This window comes from Leucoraja erinacea, chromosome 16, assembly GCF_028641065.1.
Source record: "Leucoraja erinacea ecotype New England chromosome 16, Leri_hhj_1, whole genome shotgun sequence".
NCBI lineage: Eukaryota > Metazoa > Chordata > Chondrichthyes > Rajiformes > Rajidae > Leucoraja > Leucoraja erinaceus.
Window position 1 is genome coordinate 4,909,037 of NC_073392.1, and position 19,784 is coordinate 4,928,820.

Below are 19,784 nucleotides of genomic sequence, written 5' to 3' on the forward strand. Positions count from 1 at the left end.
AGGATTTCCCCTTTATCCTTAAACTGTGACCCCTTGTTCTGGACTTCCCCAACATCGGGAACAATCTTCCTGTATCTAGCCTGTCCAACCCCTTAAGAATTTTGTAAGTTTCTGTAAGATCTCCCTCAATCTTTTAAATTCTAGCGAGTACAAGCCAAGTCTATCCAGTCTTTCTTCATATGAAAGTCCTGACATCCTAGGAATCAGTCTGGTATAATTATTGTATCGTTTTCACACATTGAACATCCTTCCTATCATACAATGTGTTGCGGGGAAACTTGCAACTCAACTTTGTGAAGTTGAAACATTGAAGGTTTACGTGCAGGAAGCATTTCTCTTGGTATTGACATCACTCAAATTAACAAGTTGTCGTAGCAATTTTAATATATCTCTAATGGTGTAAAACACAACTTTTTTTCACAGTTGTCCACAGATGGCTGTTAAATTTGTCATGTTGGTTCCTGCAAATGACCCTCTCCTCATCTCCAGACATCAATAATAATTTCTACCCACTGTTATTCTCTTGTACCTTTTCCAGGTCTTTTCCCTCTGTCCTTTTCATAACCTGTTTAGGTCTAACACTGTTAATGCCATATGTCTGTAACACTGTGATTCACCCATGATCATAATTATTGATTGTCATCAATCTGACATTTTAACTTTTTATTTATAAGATACAAAACTTACAAGATTTCAATGATGGCCAATACATTTTTGTACAATATAAAGAACTGGGATTGGTATCCCGACAAGAATATTTTTTGAGGATATTTAAAACCCAATTCGTCTGTAAACTGTCAATTAGTTTGAACTATATTACTATTTACTCCAAATGTGAACAACTTTTTTGTAAAACCTTTTACAGAACCACGCTTCATGAATTAACAATTTTATCAACCTCACTATTACTCTTACACTTGGATATTGATTATACATGGGTTCAGTTGATCGGGTGAGAAATGGAATGATCAATGAAGATTACAAAGGCAGTTCAATTAGCATTATGATATTTCTGTATTAACTGACCTAATTATACATTCATAGTTCACACCTTTGCCTGAAATCAATCTAGAATTAAACTTCATTACTGAAAATTTAGCACTTAGCTAAATGCTTAGACTTGAAAAACTTCATTCTGCACTGCATCCTTTGTTCTACTTCCTGCACCTGTGTATGGCATGATTGTGTTCTTCTGTAGTGTTGTCTATTTAATTTTATAGCACGTAAACAAAAGATTTTCACTCTGTATTTGTACTTGTGCCATAGTCATACAGCACAGAAACAGGTCCTTTGGCCGAACTTGCCCATGGCAACCAAAATGCCCCATCTACACTTGTCCTACCTGCCTGCATTTCACTCATATCCCTCTCAACCTTTCCCATTCATGTACCTGTCCAAATGTCTTTAGAAAGGTCTCAACCACAAACTTCACCTATTCCTTTTCTCCAGTGATACTGTGTGACCCGCCGAGTTACTCCAGCTTTTTGTGTCTATCTAAATTTCTTTTGAATGTTGTAATAGTATCTGCCTTAAATACCTCCTCAGGCAGCTCATTCCATATACTCACAACCCTTTGTGTGAAAAAGCTCTCCTATTAAATTTTCCCCACTGACTTTAAACCCATTTCCCCTGGTTCTTGATTCCCCTACTTTAGGTGTAGTGTATTCACCCCATCTATCTCCATCGTGTTCTTATACACCTCTATAAGGTCCAACATTTACTTGTGCTCTAAGGAATATAGTCCTATCCTGCAAAATCTCTACCTATAGCACAGCCTCTCAAATCCAGGCAATATCCTTGTAAATCTTCTTTGTACGCTTTCCAGCTCCATCCTTCCTAGAGTAGGGTGATCAAAACTGAACATAATGCTCCAAATGTGGCCTCACCAACGTCTTGTAAAACTATAACATAACATCTCAACTATTTTAAACTTTAGATATACGCCGCGGAAACAGGCCTTTCGGCCTACCGATTCAGCTCCGACCAGTAATCACCCCATGCACTAGCACTAGCACTGCACACCAGGGACAATTTTATCCAGGCAATTAACATGCAAACTTGTACGTCTCTGGAGTATAGGAGATAACCGGAACACACGGAGAAAACCCACGCAATCACAGGGAGTATGTACAAACCCCGTACAAACAGCACCCATAGTCACAATCGAACCCAGGTCTCTGGTGCCGGAAGGCAACAATTCTACTGCTGCACCACTGTGCCGTCCCTGAATATAAAGCAATATCAATAACAATGATGTCATTGTGAGCTTTTAAAGTTATGTTACTTGGTGGATGAGCTACCCCATGGTGCTGCAGGCAGCTTATTTTAAAAAAGTGCATTCACATTGTACCTTTTGATTATGTTAGGTTAGCTTAAAGCACTCTGAGACAATGGAGTACTTTTGAAGAGTAGTCACAGTTGTGACGTAGGAAACACAACCATCAATCTAATCGCAACAAATTCCCACAAATAGCAATGGTAGAATAACCAAATAATATATACTTTTAGCAGTGGTGATTGCCCTTATTGCCCTTATCTCCAATGCTATATTGCCCTTATCTCCAGTGCTGTCCCTCATATGATCTTTTGTATCCATATGAAAGTGCAGGGGATGTATTGTAAAGCAAATAAAACACCAGATGTTGTGATTTTGAAATAAAAACGAAAATGCCAGAGATAGTCAGTAGTCGGGCAACATTCACGGAGAGAGGAAAATATAATGCTTCAGATGAATATTCTTTTGACAAATTAGAAGATGAGGTATGAAAGTCTCTTCCAAAAGCCGTCACCTCTAATAGTCCAGCAGCCTCTGTACTGCACTGTAGTGTCTAAAGGCCCTGTCCCATTTGGCGATTTTTTTCGGTGACTGTCGGCATAATTGACTGTCATATCAGGTCACCGAAAAAGTCGCTGTGTGATGCGGCCGTGACGCGACGTGATGATGTATTGACGCGCGGCGTCTCCTCAAGTGTCACAACATTTTTTTGTCACCGCTGGATTTTGAAATGTTCAAAATCTTTCGGCGACCCTGATACGTCAGTCAATGATGCCGGCAGTCGACGAAAAAATATCACCAAGTGGGACAGGCCCTTAACTCAATGTTGTTTCCTGCCCAAATGTCTTGAATGGAATATTCTTAAGGGGAGGAATTCATTGCTCACACATTGAGGTCAATTTTTTTTTCAGAATTTGAAACCAAAAGCCAATGAACTGAAGGTGACCTTCAGCTTGTTGTACAATAAGCAATGTTAATGTAGTCAGTAAACAGAATCAATTTAAGGAGAGGGAAAAGCCAAAGTATGGGTGGCTTCTTCCAATAATAACTGGGTAATTCTCTGGCAAATTGCAGTGATATTTGCAGTTAAATTATGTGCATAAAATCAGTCATTTATTTCATGGTGATTTGAGAACCTTAATTGACACTGAGATTATCAAATCATCTCCAGTCAGGTGGACTGCAACAATGCCTTAAACTAATATGTACATCATTGGTGTAACATTTTAACATATTTTGAAGCCTCTCGAAAGGGGAGATTATGCAGGTATTTAGTTTAATTAATTTAGTAGAAATGAATCGCAGAATCATATGTGTAGGAAAGAACTGCAGATGCTAGTTTAAATCGAAGGTAGACACATATTGCTGGAGTAACTCAGCGGGGCAGGCAGCATCTCTGGAGAGAATGAATGGGTGACGTTTCGGGTCGAGACCCAAAGAAGGGTCCCCCTTAGTTGCTCCAGCATTTTGTGTCTAATCTCAGAATCATCTTCTGTCTCTTCCTCTAATTTTTGTTAATACTCAACCGATTGAAGCTCTCAACTTGCCTCCTCAATGCATATTAATGCAGGCTTCAGAAAAGTGGCATTTCAACATATATAGTCATTTGTACCCCCACACAAGGGTGCTAACATTAAGTTAGATGAATAATATAAGCTCATGATTGCTGGCATTTCCGGTGAATCTATGCTAATATAGTTCATAGAATGTTAAAATCAGCCTTAAGACTGAACAGATAATTATCCATAATTCCTATTTTTCCTCTATTCACCAATGTGTGCATTGAGGAGTTGTTTTCATTTTCTTATCTCCTTCAATGCAGAAAAACAAAAAGTCGATACATGTGCTTCATCCTTAAATAAGTAGACACAAGCCGTAAAGGCATCTTTGGATAATCCTTATGCCTAAAGTCATAATATTTATCTGTGTTTGTCCTCCTCTTTATAGCTGTTGAGATTGGGATTGAGCCTTTAATCAGGTGTTTGGACAGGAAGATCGGTTAAGAATCTCACAAAGCGCAATGCATAAAACACTTAAATGATAACTTTTTTAATATTGCACGACTCTTGTTTTGTAAGCCGGCTACAGTGATAGTGCAGAGGTCTGAAGATGTTGACTGCTGGCAGGAGAAGCTTTCTCTGCAGCAGCACCTTCATTGTATGTTGCCTGTGATGTCTGGTAAAATAATTAGAAGCTATCCTAGTTTCAATTTACAGGGGTGAAATTGGACTTTGGAAAACCACAAAATGTGCAACAGAAAATCGGCAGCATAGTTTACACCTGATTCCATTTTCTTTGCTGTTGGTTTCATCTGAGAAGAAAATCCATCAAGGTGTAAAATAGGATACTGATTCATTGTTGTCTGTTTGCTATTGTCAGAGTTCAATTTCACCCCTACAATTGAACACATTTTGGCACACAGTTTAAATTTTAAATAACACCTGACTGTTTTGAATTCATAGCCAACTGGAGTTCATATATAACTCTCCACCTCAATGTCTTATCTTTTTATCATCTTATCATGATTCTGCTTCGTGTTATTTGTATTTCGCCAGCCAATCTTCAGACAAAAGATGGATGTGTAATTGAGTGTTACAGCACTTAAAGGTCAGCTTCTAATAGAATTTGGTTATGCATCTGTTTTTGGATCAGCATCATTGAACCTAGATTTGGGTTTTCTCGATTTATGGAGAGGTAATCAAGAAGCTTTGGTGACTCTAGTGCTCAAACATAATTCAGAATCATAATAGTCCAAAATTCCCACTGGAAAACTGGCAATTCATCACGGAACTTTCATACCACTGCACACCACAGTAATTCCAAGTGGGATTTGAATCTCAAATGCTCATCAGTCCAGTAGGGCCCAAGTTACATTTGGCCATTTGCCCAGAGCCTACAGTAGATTCGGCAACTTCATTAATTTTAAACAAGAGCAATGTGGGTCTGGTATATAAGTTTCACCGTGCACTATACATTCTCTGTTTTATAGTTTCAAATTTACCATACAGAGGGAAATTCCAATTATTATTAGTTAGAAAAGATTTTGCATCAACAAGTAACTGTCATTTGATGCTTCAGAAGACAATTTAATTTCAAATTTGAATTAAAAGATCAGTCCCAATCAAATTCTCACCAGAATTAATACAGAAGGGGAAGTGCTGGTTTGGTACATTAGATCTGTTGATGTTCAATTTTAGTTTGCTGAATCCCACCAGCCTTGCTTACATTTTCACAGTTGGACACTGAAGCCATTTTCCACTGTCTGGTTTATTGAAAGATCTGGACCGAATAATTTGTCCTTCAGGTACACTTCCTATATGTTAAATGAAGAATAAGCATATGAAAAATAAAATGTTCATGAAAAATAAATACTTGTGAAACTTATGAGCAAGGAAATGAGAAAATGGTAACATGACCTACAGAAAAAAAACCTGATCTAGAGAGGTTAGGCCGACTCAGCCGCATAATTAATTTCATTCCCAGTGAGGGGACAAGGAAAGACCGTTCCAAATCTGAGGAAGGACATTATTGCCATAGAGGGAGTGCAGAGACGGTTCACCAGACTGATTCCTGGGATGTCAGGACTGTCTATGAAGAAAGACTGGATAGATTTATACTCTCTAGAATTTAGGAGATTGAGAGGGGATCTTATAGAAACTTACAAAATTCTTAAGGGGTTGGACAGGCTAGATGGCAGGAAGTTTGCACCCGATGTTGGGGAAGTCCAGGACAAGGGGTCACAGTTTAAGGATAAAGGGGAAATCCTTTAAAACCGAGATGAGAAGAACTTTTTTCACACAGAGAGTGGTGAATCTCTGGAACTCTCTGCCACAGAGGGTAGTTAAGGCCAGTTCATTGTCTATATTTAAGAGGGAGTTAGATGTGGCCCTTGTGGCTAAGGAGATCAGGGGGTATGGAGAGAAGGCAGGTATGGGATACTGAGTTGGATGATCAGCCATGATCATATTGAATGGCGGTGCAGGCTCGAAGGGCCGAATGGCCTACTCCTGCACCTAATTTCTATGTTTCTATGTTCACGTAATGGCCCTGTTTCCACCAGTTTTTCCTCCAGCACGCACAAGACGCCGAGAAGTGTGTTTGGCTCGGGTTGAACAATTTCTAATCTTGTGATGTGGACTCGATAAGATGATTCTCAGTGAAAAACTGTTGTGTGGGATATAATGTGCAATCAATTAGCATGTTTTTTGCTGCAAATTTCCTCCAGATATTCAGTTATAAGTACAGGTATATCCAAATTCTGCCACCATATAGAACAATAATCTGCATCCATCAGCCTGAAGTACGGTCCTGACCAGAAACCTCTTCTGTCCATTCTCTGCTGAGTTCCTCTAGCTCTTTGTGTTTTGCTCAATCTGCATAATATGTCCTGCACATTCCGACTGCACGTATAGCTTCATAGGTTCAACATTTATTATCTGTTGGTAGAGCCCAAGCACAATAATTAGACAAAAAATATTGAAGAAATCGGGGTTTTTTTGCACTTGCAAAAATTGACATTCATTTAATCTTAAAAATGAGATTTAAAAAATATATTTTTTCTAATATTTTGCAAGTAAAATAATTTCCCATTAAGAACACTGGAATTGAACACAGAATAGTACGGAACAAGAACAAGTCCTTGAGCTCGCCATGTCTGTGACGAACATGATATTAAGTTAAACTAATCTCATATGCCTGCACATAATCCGTATCCTTCCATTCTCTCTATATCCACCTACTTATCCAAAAGCCTCTTAAATGCCACTATCGTACCTGCCGCCACCACCACCTTTGGCACCATATTTCAGGCACACACCACTTCCTGTGCAAACTTCTCCCATACATCTTCAAGCATTGCCCCGCTCACCTTGAAGTCATGCCCTCCAGCCTTGACATTTCTACCCTGGGAAAAATATTCATCTTTTTGACTATTTATCTCATCTATGCCTCTCATACTTTTATCACATCTCCTCTCAGTCTCCAACACTCCAGACAAAACAATCCAAATTTGGTCAACTTCTCCTTGCAGCTGGTACCCTTTATTCCAGGCAGCATTCTGGTAAATCTCTTCTGCACTCTCTCTGTAATTGGACAACCAGAGCAGCACGCAAGGCTCCAGTTGCTTTTCAGAATTATACATATTTATTTCCAAACATGTTCCTGTGCTGCCAGGAAAAGGAGTGGAATACTGTTTTGGAAAACATCTAACAACAACAATCATTGTAAAATGTATAAGCATAAATTTCACTTTTATTGGTTTGCTTTATTTGGACAATTACAGCAGCAGCATAGTACAATTCTTAGCAGAGATATTTATGTTAAATATCACATTTGAACTCAATTATGAATTCTGCCTTGTTTTCTTGATTGTGTGTTTTCTGGTCTGAAAACTGGCTCGTCTTGCTTTTATAGTTTCTATGGAAACTTCGTATACTTGTCAAAAGCTGAAACACTTGTGAAATGTGTACTTGACAGTAAATGAAGTTGGCGTACAAGATGGTATGAGTAGCTGTGTGGTCTGGGTACCAGAGACCACTCACTGACTTGCTTTGAGTGTCTGATTCAAAATCCACTTCCATAAATTGCTTGTCAAGTTTCTCCAGAAGCAGACTCTTAGTTAGTTAATCCATGAGATAGTTTTACTTTGGTTACTTCTATTGATTGAAAAAATGGATGGATATTATAACCACAAATATTTTACTGCCACCGTGACCTTTACTCTCTTCTGTTGGATTCCCTTTGGTGTAGATTGTGCAAACTAGGTTATTTCACTTGCATTTAAGAATAACTATTGAAACTTTTGTGGTTGATTTTTGTTTCTGCAGAAACATTTAATAATTAATTAATTAGTGAATTAATGATTTCTCAAGGCAATCCCGATATAACTCTTTTTTAAGTATTTATCTTTTAAGTTTAAGTGAATCCAATTCAGTCTTGTGCTTCATGGTATTTGTTGACCATTTTTTTTTTATGTTAGATGGGGGGGGGGGGGGGGGGGGGGGGGGGGGGGGGGTACAATGGTGCAGCGATAGAGTTGCTGCTTTAGAGCGGCAGGTTCGTTCCTGACTACGGGTGCTGTCTGTACGGTGTTTGTACATTCTCCCTGTGATTCTGTGGGTTCCCCTGGATGCTCCGCTTGCCTCCCACATTCCAAAGATGCCAGGTGTGTAGGTTAATTGGCCTCCGTAAATTTTCCTTAGTATGTAGGATAGATCCAGTGTATGAGTGATTGTTGGTCAGCGTGAAATCGGTGGGCCGAAAGGCCTGTTTCCACGCTGTATCTCTAAACTAAACATAATGATAAAAATTAGCTTAGGGGCCAGAATGAGAGAGGTAAGTTGATTATTTTTCCAAAAACAGTGTGACACTATGTTTGGTATTTTATACATGGATTACGTTTACTTATAACTTTCAATAACTGTACACTTACAAATAAAATATGAATTAAAACTTTACATGTAGATAAATCCAAATTAAAGTTAAAACTTTTGAAATGATGTCTCGTTACAGATAAGCCTGGAGATTTTAATTTACAAGGACTAACACTGAATCTTAATTTTCTACCTGCTGACACAGAATGCATTGCTTTCCCTCTAGGAACCTATGGACCGGAAAATTGGGCCACATCTTACATCAATTGCTCTGGCGTTAATCAATCCCCAATTGATATTGATGATGAGAATACTCATGAAAAAGATGACCTGCAGCAAATCCATCTTGAGGGTTTTGAAATCGAGTCCTCCAACAGGACCCGAATGAAGAACACTGGAAAGACAAGTAAGTTTGTTATATAGGCAGCTAAATGTTTCACTAGGTATTTGAAACAATTAATGTTTACAAATATTTAATCATCTCAGCATAGAAAGACACAGCACAGGTACGGGACTATAGTGTCATTCATTCTATAATGTCTGTGCTGGACATGATATCAGGTTAAACTAACCTCTGCCTGCATGTGACCCATATCCCTCAATCCCTGCATATTCATGTGCCTATTGAAAAGTCTCTTAAACACCACTATCATATATCAGCCTCCACCACCACCCCTGGCAATGCATTCCATGCATCTACAACTCTCTGTGTTTAAAAAAAAACATGCCCCACAATCTCCTTGATACTTTAAAAGACAAAAAGTGCCGGGGTGACCCAGTGGGTCAGGCAGCATCTCTGGAGAACATGGATCGGCGATGTCTCCGGTCGAGACCTTTCTTCAGACTGATCAATCTGAAGAAGGGTCTCGACCCAAAACGTCACCCATTCCTGTTCTCCAGAGATGCCGCATCATCCGCTGAGTTACTCCAGCACTTTGTCTTTATTTGTATAAACGGCATCTGCAGTTCGTTGTACCTGTTTCAAATTTTGCCCTGATTTGCTGAGTCTTGCTGGATCCAAGGATGAAAGAAATTAGTAGTTGGAAATTGAAACATCACAAAAGCATTACAAACAGAATGATTTCCACTTGTTGAATTAAAACGTTCTTGTGTTGCACATTGGTTATTTTCAGTGCAGTTCAATCTCATTGAGCATTTGGATTGCTGACCCATTTTCAAAAAAAGGTGCTCATTGAACTAGCAGTAGTTCCAGTTGATATACAACCAGACAATTTAGATTGCAAGGTAGTAACAACAGGACCGAAAAAATGCATAAGCAACCATATTTTCAAATGATTCCTGCAGTCACCGACTAGTAGTTCAAATGTTGATTTAGTGTTTTGCCAGCGACCACTATCCTCAGTAAATTGGGAACGTGGTTTGCTGATTATAGATTATTTAGACAGACAGCATGGAAACAGGTCCTTCTGCCCACCAAGTGCACACCAACCATCAATTATCAATTCATCCTAGTTCTATGTTATCCCACTTTCTCATCCACTCAGTGCATATTAGGAGCAATTTAACCACCAAACCCACACCTCTTCAGGATGTGGGATGAAACCGGAGCAACCGGAGAAAACCGATATTGTTACAGGGAGAACATGCAAACTCCGTACATACAGCTCCCCAGGTCAGGATCAAACCCGGGTCTCTGGTGCTGTAAGGCAGCAGCTGTACCAGCTACACAACTGTGCTGCCCTATGATGAAGGCAAATTTCCTTTCTGCTGTTAATGCGGCAAGCATGTACGCTATTAAAATTGGGATTTTGTCCCAATATTGCTAGCTTGATTTCAGAGGAAAAGGAGCTAAACTTTTCTCAAATGAAGTGAAATACCACCTTTACTCACCAGTTCACCAGTTCATTGGCCTAGCATGCCTCTGGAATATCAATTACTGGTTCCCTGAACTGAAAATTCTCATTTCCACAAGTAATTATCATCTCACTGTTAGACTAGATTACTCAGGCTAATATTGTGAGCTCAATTAATGTGTGAATGAGATAATTAAATAGATGCAGAAAGTACACACTAAGTAAGCAGCAATACTTGCATAATACAATACTGTTCATTATGTTTCGGAAAAGGCTTAAAGAAAACCATATTTATTGTCTCTTACTAACACAAACTCACCATTACTCTATTTCTCTTAAAACAAATGGATTTTTTCGACAGCATTTGTTGACAGTAGCCAGGGTCATTCTGAAATACTGGTAGGGCAGACTAACAAAATAAAAAATGAATATTTGGCTGGAATCATGCTTCATTGATGATTCAAACATTGAAAATATCTGGGCTTACTGAATCTCCAGGTAGTTCTCCATTTTAACAAGATAGCGGAGTCAGGGGATATGGGGAGAAGGCAATAACGGGGTACTGATTGGGGATGATCAGCCATGATCACATTGAATGGCTGTGCTGGCTCGAAGGGCCGAATGGCCTACTCCTGCACCTATTGTCTATTGTCTATTGTCTAACTGATCAAGATCCCGATATAATTCGTGACAAGCACCTTCACTGTCTACGAAGCTACCTATTTTAGTGTCATCTGCAATTCTGTTTGATTTACCCTAACCCCATTGCACTTTGTCTAAGGAACTGATATGCTACAATGCCAAGAAATATATTTTGCACACTATCTTCCCTTTTGCTCTATCTACTATACTTGAGTTTGAACTGATTGCACATATGTATGATATATCTGATCGGTCAGGGTGGCATGCAAAACATTGTACCTTTGTACATGTGACAATAATATAGCAAAGCCTAAATTTGTCCTCTGAGTTGTAAGAATGATGGGCAACACTAACCTCATCATTCACAGCTTGTAGTGGAGCCTACCAGGGAAAAGGCAATTCTGGGTTTAATGTTATGTAATGAACTGGATTTGATTAGGGAACTCAAGGTAAAGGAACCACTAGGAGGTAGCGACGACAACATGCAAAGTTTTAATCTTCAATTTGCAAGGGGGAAGGTAAAGTCGGATGTGTCGGTATTGCAGCTGAGCAAAGGGGACTACAGAGGTATGAGGGAGGACCTGGCCAAAGTTGACTGGAAAGGGACCCGAGCAGGAGTGACGGTGGAACAGTAATGGCAGGAATTTCTCTGGAAATAATCAAGAGATAGCAACAGTTTCTTCATTCCAAAGAGAAGAAAGAAGATTCTAAGGGAAGCAAGAGGGGACCAAGGAGAATGATAATGGGGAATAAAGAAAAAGGTGTATAACATAGCAAAGATTGTGTGAAGCGTTTTTTGCAAGCTTTTAAAGAACAACAGAAGTAAACTAAAAAGATAACACCAGCAATGTAGAGGTAACCCTTATTAAAGAGGATAGCCAGTTTCTTGAGTTATATAAAGAGTAAGCAAGATGCAAGAATGGACCACTGGAGAATGATAATGGGGAATAAAGAAAATGGCAGAGGAGTTGAATAACGTTTTTGCATCAGGCTTCACAGTGGAAGACACCAGCAATGTAGATTAACCCTTATTAATTCATGCCATTTATGAGCTTCACTACACAAATATGCATGCCACCCTTTACATGGTATTACAGTACTACACAAGGACTCTCTCTCTCTCTCTCTCTCTCTCTCTCTCTCTCTCTCTCTCTCTCTCTCTCTCTCTCTCTCTCTCTCTCTCTCTCTCTCTCTCTCTCTCTCTCTCTCTCTTGAAATGCTCCAGTGTCTTTGATGAAATGAAGTTGGACTTTATCATGAACGTGTTTTTATTTATTGAGCCACCAATAAACATGGTGTCAGAGTCTTGAATCACGTCTCCAACGATTTTACCTGAATTTATTTTAGTTTATTTTTTTTACATCAAAAATGGGTAGTTCATTACGCAGACCAGGTCCTTTGATATTCGACAGTTATCTTGCTGAACCATGGCGCACCTTCGAGGTGGAATTCGGGATTTTCATTGATGCTGCTCACCCTGCAACTGCAACCTACACCGTTGCGTTAATTCTCCTCAATGTGGCGGTCACAGAGCCTGCCCTGCGGGCACAGGATTTCTACTATGCCCCAGAACATACCAATCCGGTAACACATGTTGTGACCTCCAGCAGAATCCATCAGAGACCCGGCCTGCCTCCTCCGAAAGTTCAGAGACCTGTGCCAACTTCGCACCAACGTTATCATGGAGCACCACAAGATTTTTTTCCCGCAGCCAACAAGAGGACGAAACGGTTGAATCCTACGTTGGTGCCCTCAAGAACATTGCATCCAGATGCCACTTCCATGACCGCGACGTGCTCATCCGCGGCAGACACGTATATGGCATCCTGAATAATAAGGTGAGAAACCAATTACTCAGGGATGCGGAGCTTACACTTGATGAGGTTGAACGTGCATGCCGGGTCGCAGAATACACTGACCCATACCAAAGCCTTGGGACCGGAGCCACACTCTGCCTATGACGTCCACGCCTTCTATAGGTCCCCACGACCTGCATTAACCCCTAAACAATCGCCTAAACCCCCAGGGAGAGTAACTGATCATCTAGTCAATAACTGTGGTCATTGTTTAAGAAGCAACTGCAGATGCTGGAGAATCGAAGGCACACAAAAAAGCTGGAGAAACTCAGCGGGTGCAGCAGCATCTATGGAGCGAAGGAAATAGGCAACGTTTCGGGCCGAAACCCTTCTTCAGACTGATCGGGGGCAGGGACAAGAAAGGAAAAAGGAGGAGGAGCCCGAAGGCTGGGGGATGGGAGGAGACAGCCGGGGGACTGAGGAAGGGGAGGAGACAGCAAGGACTAACAAAATTGGGAGAATTCGATGTTCATGCCCCCAGGATGCAGACTCCCCAAACGGAATATGAGGTGCTGTTCCTCCAATTTCCGGTGCTGCTCGCTGTGGCCATGGAGGAGACCCAGGACAGAGAGGTCGGAAACGGAGTGGGAGGGGGAGTTGAAGTGCTGAGCCACCGGGAGGTCAGCTTGGTTATTGCGGCCCGAGCGGAGGTGTTCGGCGAAACGATCGCCCAACCTCCGCTTGGTCTCACCGATATAGATCTGCTGGCATCTAGAGCAGCGGATGCAATGGATGAGTATTTTCTGCTGACTGTGATAATTGTGGTGGCTCACACCCAAAATTTTGTGAGCAATGCTCCGCTTATGGCAAATCTTGTCTCTATTGTAAAAAGAGAGGCCATTTTATCCGGTGCTGCCGCACCCGTGCCTACAGAGCCCAGTCACAACAATCTCTCTATGCACTTGAACCCACACTCTCCCACGAAGCATTGACTGAATCAGCAGAACCACAACCGCAGCACTTGCAAGAAGTCAGCCAAAACATACATTCTTATATTCCCGACTCTGTGGCTACAGACAGTGATCCCATGACAACGCTCAGTATCAATAACACCAAGACTGCTGCCAAGATAGATACAGGGGCCAGATGTAACGTAATCTCGCTGGCAGATCTCAAAAGCATTCACAACAACGAAACTGTTCTGAAAGCAAACTCAAAGTTACACCCATTTGGTGGGGGGGAATTACAACCAGTGGGTACGGTTACACTACAATGCCATCTAGTTTACAACTTGGAATTTTTTATCGTTAAAGGAGAAGTGCCACTTCTTCTGGGCATTGAGGCATGCCGTAATATGAACCTAGTTTTCTTCAGCAAAACTGTGTATCAGCTGTCAACCTCTCAAAGTTCTACCCAACAACTACTCGAACAATACAAAGACCTTTTTGACAATCAGCTGGGCAAGCTTCCCATAGAATACAGCATTGTGACCGACAAGGAAGTTATACCTGTCGTTTGTTCTCCTCACAAAATCCCGCATGCAATGAAGGACCGTGTCAAAGCTGAATTAGACAGAATGGAATCACTGGGTGTAATAGCCCCTGTCAACGACCCCTCCTCTTGTGTCTCCACAATGGTTGCAGCGGGCCAAGAAACGGCCACACCACCCAATGCGGACGGTGGAAGAAGTCGCTGCCAACCTGGGTAAAGCCACAGTTTTTTCTGTCCAAGATGCAAAGAACTCATTTTGGAAAATGTCACCAGACCATGCATCCTCCATGTTAACCACATTCGCAACGCCATTCGGACGCTACCGATTTTTACGGATGCCATTTGGCATCAATTCAGCCAGTGAGGTTTTCCAGTGTACTATGGAACAACCCTTTGATAGCTACCCATGTTACATAATTGTCGACGACATCCTGGTCACTGGGTGCAATGACTCAAACCTGAAACAGGTCCTGGATCATGCCAGGGAGATAAATCTCAAACTCAACCATCTCAAGTGCAGGTTCCGGGTCGACAAAGTGACTTATGTAGCCATGTGTTCAGCAACAACGGACTTAAACCAGACCCCGTTTAAAACCATCAACGAAATGCCAGCACCTACGGACGTGACTGCTCTGCAATGATTCTTAGGCATGGTAAACTACCTTGGGAAATTCATCCCAAACTTCAACGAGCTATCTGCCCCGTTGCGACAACGGACCCACAAGGATACACAATGGTCCTGGCACCAACACCAGCAGAGGGCATTTGAAACCCACAAACAACTAATGTCTTGCGCTCCAACACTCGTATATTTTGATGCCAAATTACCCGTCACCCTTACCTGTGATGCCTCCCAGTATGGACTGGGCGCTGCTTGCCTACAAGACGACGGAAAGGGCTCCAGACCAGTTGCCTATGCCTCCCGTACCATGACCGACACTGAACAGTGCTACGCTCAAATTGAAAAGGAGCTACTCGCAATAACCTTTGCCTGCAAGAAATTCAAGGACTTTATCTTTGGCAACCCGATGACGGTTGAAACCGATGACCAGCCCCTGGTCAGTATCCTCAGTAAGCCGATCCACACGGCACCAGCGCGCTTACAATGCATGATGATGGAACTACAGAGATATGATATCAGACTAACCGACAAACGTGGTAAGGACATGCATTTAGCTGACAACCTCTCACGGGCACCTCGCCCAACCTGCAAAAAACACCTGTCTGATGATGAGCATGAGGGGTACACGGTTATGATGGCCTCCTGCCTCCCATCTGCTGGTTTAGACATCCTAGTGTCTCAAACAGCTGCAGACGAAACACTACAGTCGCTGGCCACTGTCATCCACCACGGCTGGCCAGACAAACAGCACCACCTGCCACAAGCTATCCAAACATTTTTCCCAGTCCGTGATGAACTGGTCATTCAGGATGGCATGATAATGAAAGGACACATGGCGGTCATCCTGAAGTCTCTTCACAGCAAGTACTTTGACATTGTCCATGGGGGCCATCCTGTTGCAGAAATAACCCTTCAATATGCGAAAGGAATGCTGTTCTGGCCAAACATGACTAACTACATTCTAGAGAAGGTTGCTGCCTGCCCGATTTGCAATAGTTTGACCCCGCACCAACAGAAACAACCATTCCTCTCGCACCCCACGCCGGACGTGCCCTGGTCCACAGTAGTGTTAATTGTGTTTTGGTTTTTTTTCCCTTGTTTGTATGACTGCAGAAACTAAATCTCGTTTGAACCTAGGCTCAAATTACATAATAAAATATCTTGTATCTTGAGTGGCATGGCCAATAATACCTGGTTTTAGTTGATTCCTACTCAGGATGGTTTGAAATCGACCTGTTCAGTAGCCCAACCTCAGCCATGGTCATTCAGAAAACAAATTCATCACTTCTCTGTCCATGGAGCCCCCCTAAAGCTGCTCGCAGACAATGCACCTCAGTTCTCCAGTCAGCTCTTCAGGAATTTCGGGAAAAACTGGGACTTCCACCACATTGCCAGTAGCCCTGAGTATCCGCAGTCCAACGGCCCGGGGTCCACCGCGGAACCATGCTTGTACTTGGTCAATAATGACAATGGCATTTATCGGCGAACCCGCCAACACCTCCTTCCAGTTGTGAACCAGCACCTCCACGTCCCTACCCGGACCAGACTTCCCTCACGCTCTGCGAATGCTGCTCCAGCGATTCCTCTACTGGTGCCGATGCCATCCCCGCCCTCCCCGGTGCCCCAATCTCCACCGGTGTCTTCTCCGCGTTCACCCGATAAGGGACTTGCTTCCCCAGCGAAGGATGAGTTGTGTGCTGGGGGTTATTATCATACACGTGCAGGTCGTGTCTGCAAGCAAAACCCGCTATTTGGAAAATTTACTGGCTATACCTGAACTGTGCATGTTTAGTTTTATGTGCCCTCATATGCAGTAAAATAATAAATGCCGCACCTTATACTGATGTTTCATGTTTACTCCACTAACCACTAAAGCTTTACCTCTTTAAGAAGAAGGATGTAGATTAACCCTTATTAATTCATGCCATTTATAACCTTCACTACACAAATATGCATGCCACCCTTTACATGCCACCCCTCTCTCTCCCTCTCTCCCCCTCTCTCCCTCGTTCTCTCTCACTCCCTCTCTCCCTCCCTCCCTCTCTCTCTCTCCCTCCCTCTCTCTCTCTCCCTCTCTCTCCCTCCCTCCTGTATCATCAATGGGCGACGTTTCGGATTGAGACCCTTCTTCAGATTACGAGATGAAAGAACTACGAGGTTTATACAATAGAGGGAATAAAGTCTTATCATTCCATCAAAATAGTTGCTCAACCCTTCAGGAATCCATATATAGGCCATGTACAATGTGGCCATCTGCTGCACAAAAGGAAGGTGCCTTGATGAGGTTTTGTGCAATGGTGGCTGAGTCCAAAACCAAGGAACACATCACTTCACCCTTCCCATTCAGTTCTTTGGAGGAGGCACCTTATTTCTTCATCTGACAATGCAAGAGGCATTGCCTGGATTGAGAGTCTATACATTTAAGTGTAAATTTATTAATGTCATACAAAAGAAATAAATAAATGGTGCCTATTCATTATTATACAGGCAGCTAGACACCAAGGTTTCATCTGTTCATTTCTATAACTGTAGCACATAAATTGTGCTTCCAGTCTTATTTGACAACGCATCAGGAGAATATCAACTCAGACCTAGAAAGCACATACATTTCTTTCTCAAGGGCACAGTTCAGGAAGAAAAGTCTTTTTTATGGGTATATGAATTGGTAAAAATGTGGAGAGAGCCATTATTCTATTTATCAAGTGGTTATGTCAAGATGTTCAAAATAATCTTCACAAAGATGGACATCTGTACCAGGGGGGATTTTTTTTTAAAGTCCATGTTATGCACCAGCCCCTTCTCATTGGATAGCGAATTGCAAAGGTGTAATTCAAATAATAATTCAAGCTAAGCATCCTGTCCATCCTTTGAGACGATTGGAGACCATATAGTAAAGAACAAGAAGGAAATTTCTTGACACCATGATCAGACTTGCTGGGCGGCAATGTGGTGCAGTGGTGGACTTGCTGCCTTACAGCGACAGAGACCTGGGTTCGATCTTGCCTGCAGGTGCTGTCTGTAAGGAGTTAATACCCTCTCTTCCTGTGACCACGTGGGTTTTCCCTGGGTGCTCCGGTTTCCTCCCACGCTCCAAAGACGTATAGGTTTGTAGGTTAATTGGCTTCTGTAAAAATTGTAAATTGTGTGCCGGATAATGCTAGCGTCTGGGGATTGCTGGTCAGCGTGGACTCGGTGGGCCGAGGAGCCTGTTTCCGCGTTGTGTCTCTAAATTGAACTAAACAAGTAAAATGAGATAGTACACAAAAAAGCTGGAGAAACTCAGCGGGTGCAGCAGCATCTATGGAGCGAAGGAAATAGGCAGCGTTTCGAGCCGAAACCCTTCTTCAGACTGAGAGTAAAATGAGATAGCTGCTGAAGAAATTATGCTTCTGCTTCAGCAGCTGTTTTTCTGGTAATCATTGTACTTGTTACGAGTTAAATGGTAACTGTAGCTTCACATAAATTGAACAAACCATTATGTATTTTATTCCTTCCCTCTTGGGGTAGCAGGTGTTCTTTGAGAAGTTTGAAATATTACAGTGGTGATACTTTCCACACCTTGGAATAAAAATCAATTTCCTCATTGGAATTACGAAACGGATAGGGAATCAATCGGATGTTATAAAATTTCCTTCTTTGTTTTTACCTTGTTTACTTTTTGTTATATCCTCTTGTGCCCATTTTGTTGAGATTGGCAAGCAGTTCCATGAGGATACACTGTTTGAATATGTAAAACAATAATGTGAAAAAGCCTGAAATATTTGGAGCTGTTGTCTGTGCAATTTCATCTGGTGCAAATCTATTACAGGATGGAAACACTGACCTTTGAAATCCAGACAGTGTTTAAATCAAAAGAGTGAAGGACTGTTGCCGTAATTGACATAGAATGAGAACATTAACTTGTATTGGAAAATGAGTCCGAAAATGTTATTACGGAAATAGGCTTTGAAATACCAAAACTTGATCGGACTTCTAATTTATCTGTGCTTTCTTTAAAGGAAATATGTAGAGGCATTTGCGTTAACAACCCATTTATTTTGTTATTTTATTATCCCTGTCAAAGTGAACAAGGCTCTATGAGTATTCTATGAAACATATATTATGAAGAGGTGGCGTTGGCTTGCACTTGCAGCGGCAGCATTAACCCCAAAACTAACACAAACATCTTGACAGGTTTGGCAATAATTATTTGTGATGGGCTGAGCTTTAAACCTCTAATACTTCCCAGGAAAATCTTGGTGATGTGATTATTCTTCAGTTCAGAAACAGCTACTGAGAAAATTAAAAATGTCCTGGCTTTGGCCACATACAGTATTTATGTTTGACTTAATGCTGTAGATACTGGATAAATAAAAGAGTACCCACAGCATCAGGAGATGCATTGACAGGCAATCTATTCTTTGAAGTAGTTCAGCATTGCAAGTGTGTATGTGTAGGATTTTTTATATATATGTATATATATAATATATATATATATATATATATACTAGACCAAGTGGGACCCGTTGGGTCCCATTCCCTCAATGCGGTTGCGGGGGGGGGGGGGGGGGGGGCCTGCAGTATCACACACACACTAACCACCACCCCCACCCCCACAAAAACACACACGCACACACACACACACTAACCACCCCCCCTTGATATTGTATTATTATTATTCATTCTCTCCTTTTACCCCACCTCATCCACTCACGCATAGCCCCCAACTCGTAGGCGCGTGTAGACAGGGAGGTGAGGGGGGGGGGGGGTAGAGAGGGGTGGGGGGGAGAGGGG

At 41.8% G+C, this 19,784-nt stretch overlaps 1 protein-coding gene across 1 annotated transcript in view; it reads left to right on the forward strand.

Annotated features, from left to right (window-relative positions):
* Positions 1–19,784, forward strand: part of ptprga (protein tyrosine phosphatase receptor type Ga) — a 483,112-nt gene that overhangs the window by 171,592 nt on the left and 291,736 nt on the right. The window contains exon 3 of the mRNA XM_055647582.1: positions 8,873–9,052. Within this exon, the coding sequence (XP_055503557.1) occupies positions 8,873–9,052 (180 nt within the window). The remainder of the gene's footprint in view (positions 1–8,872; positions 9,053–19,784) is intronic.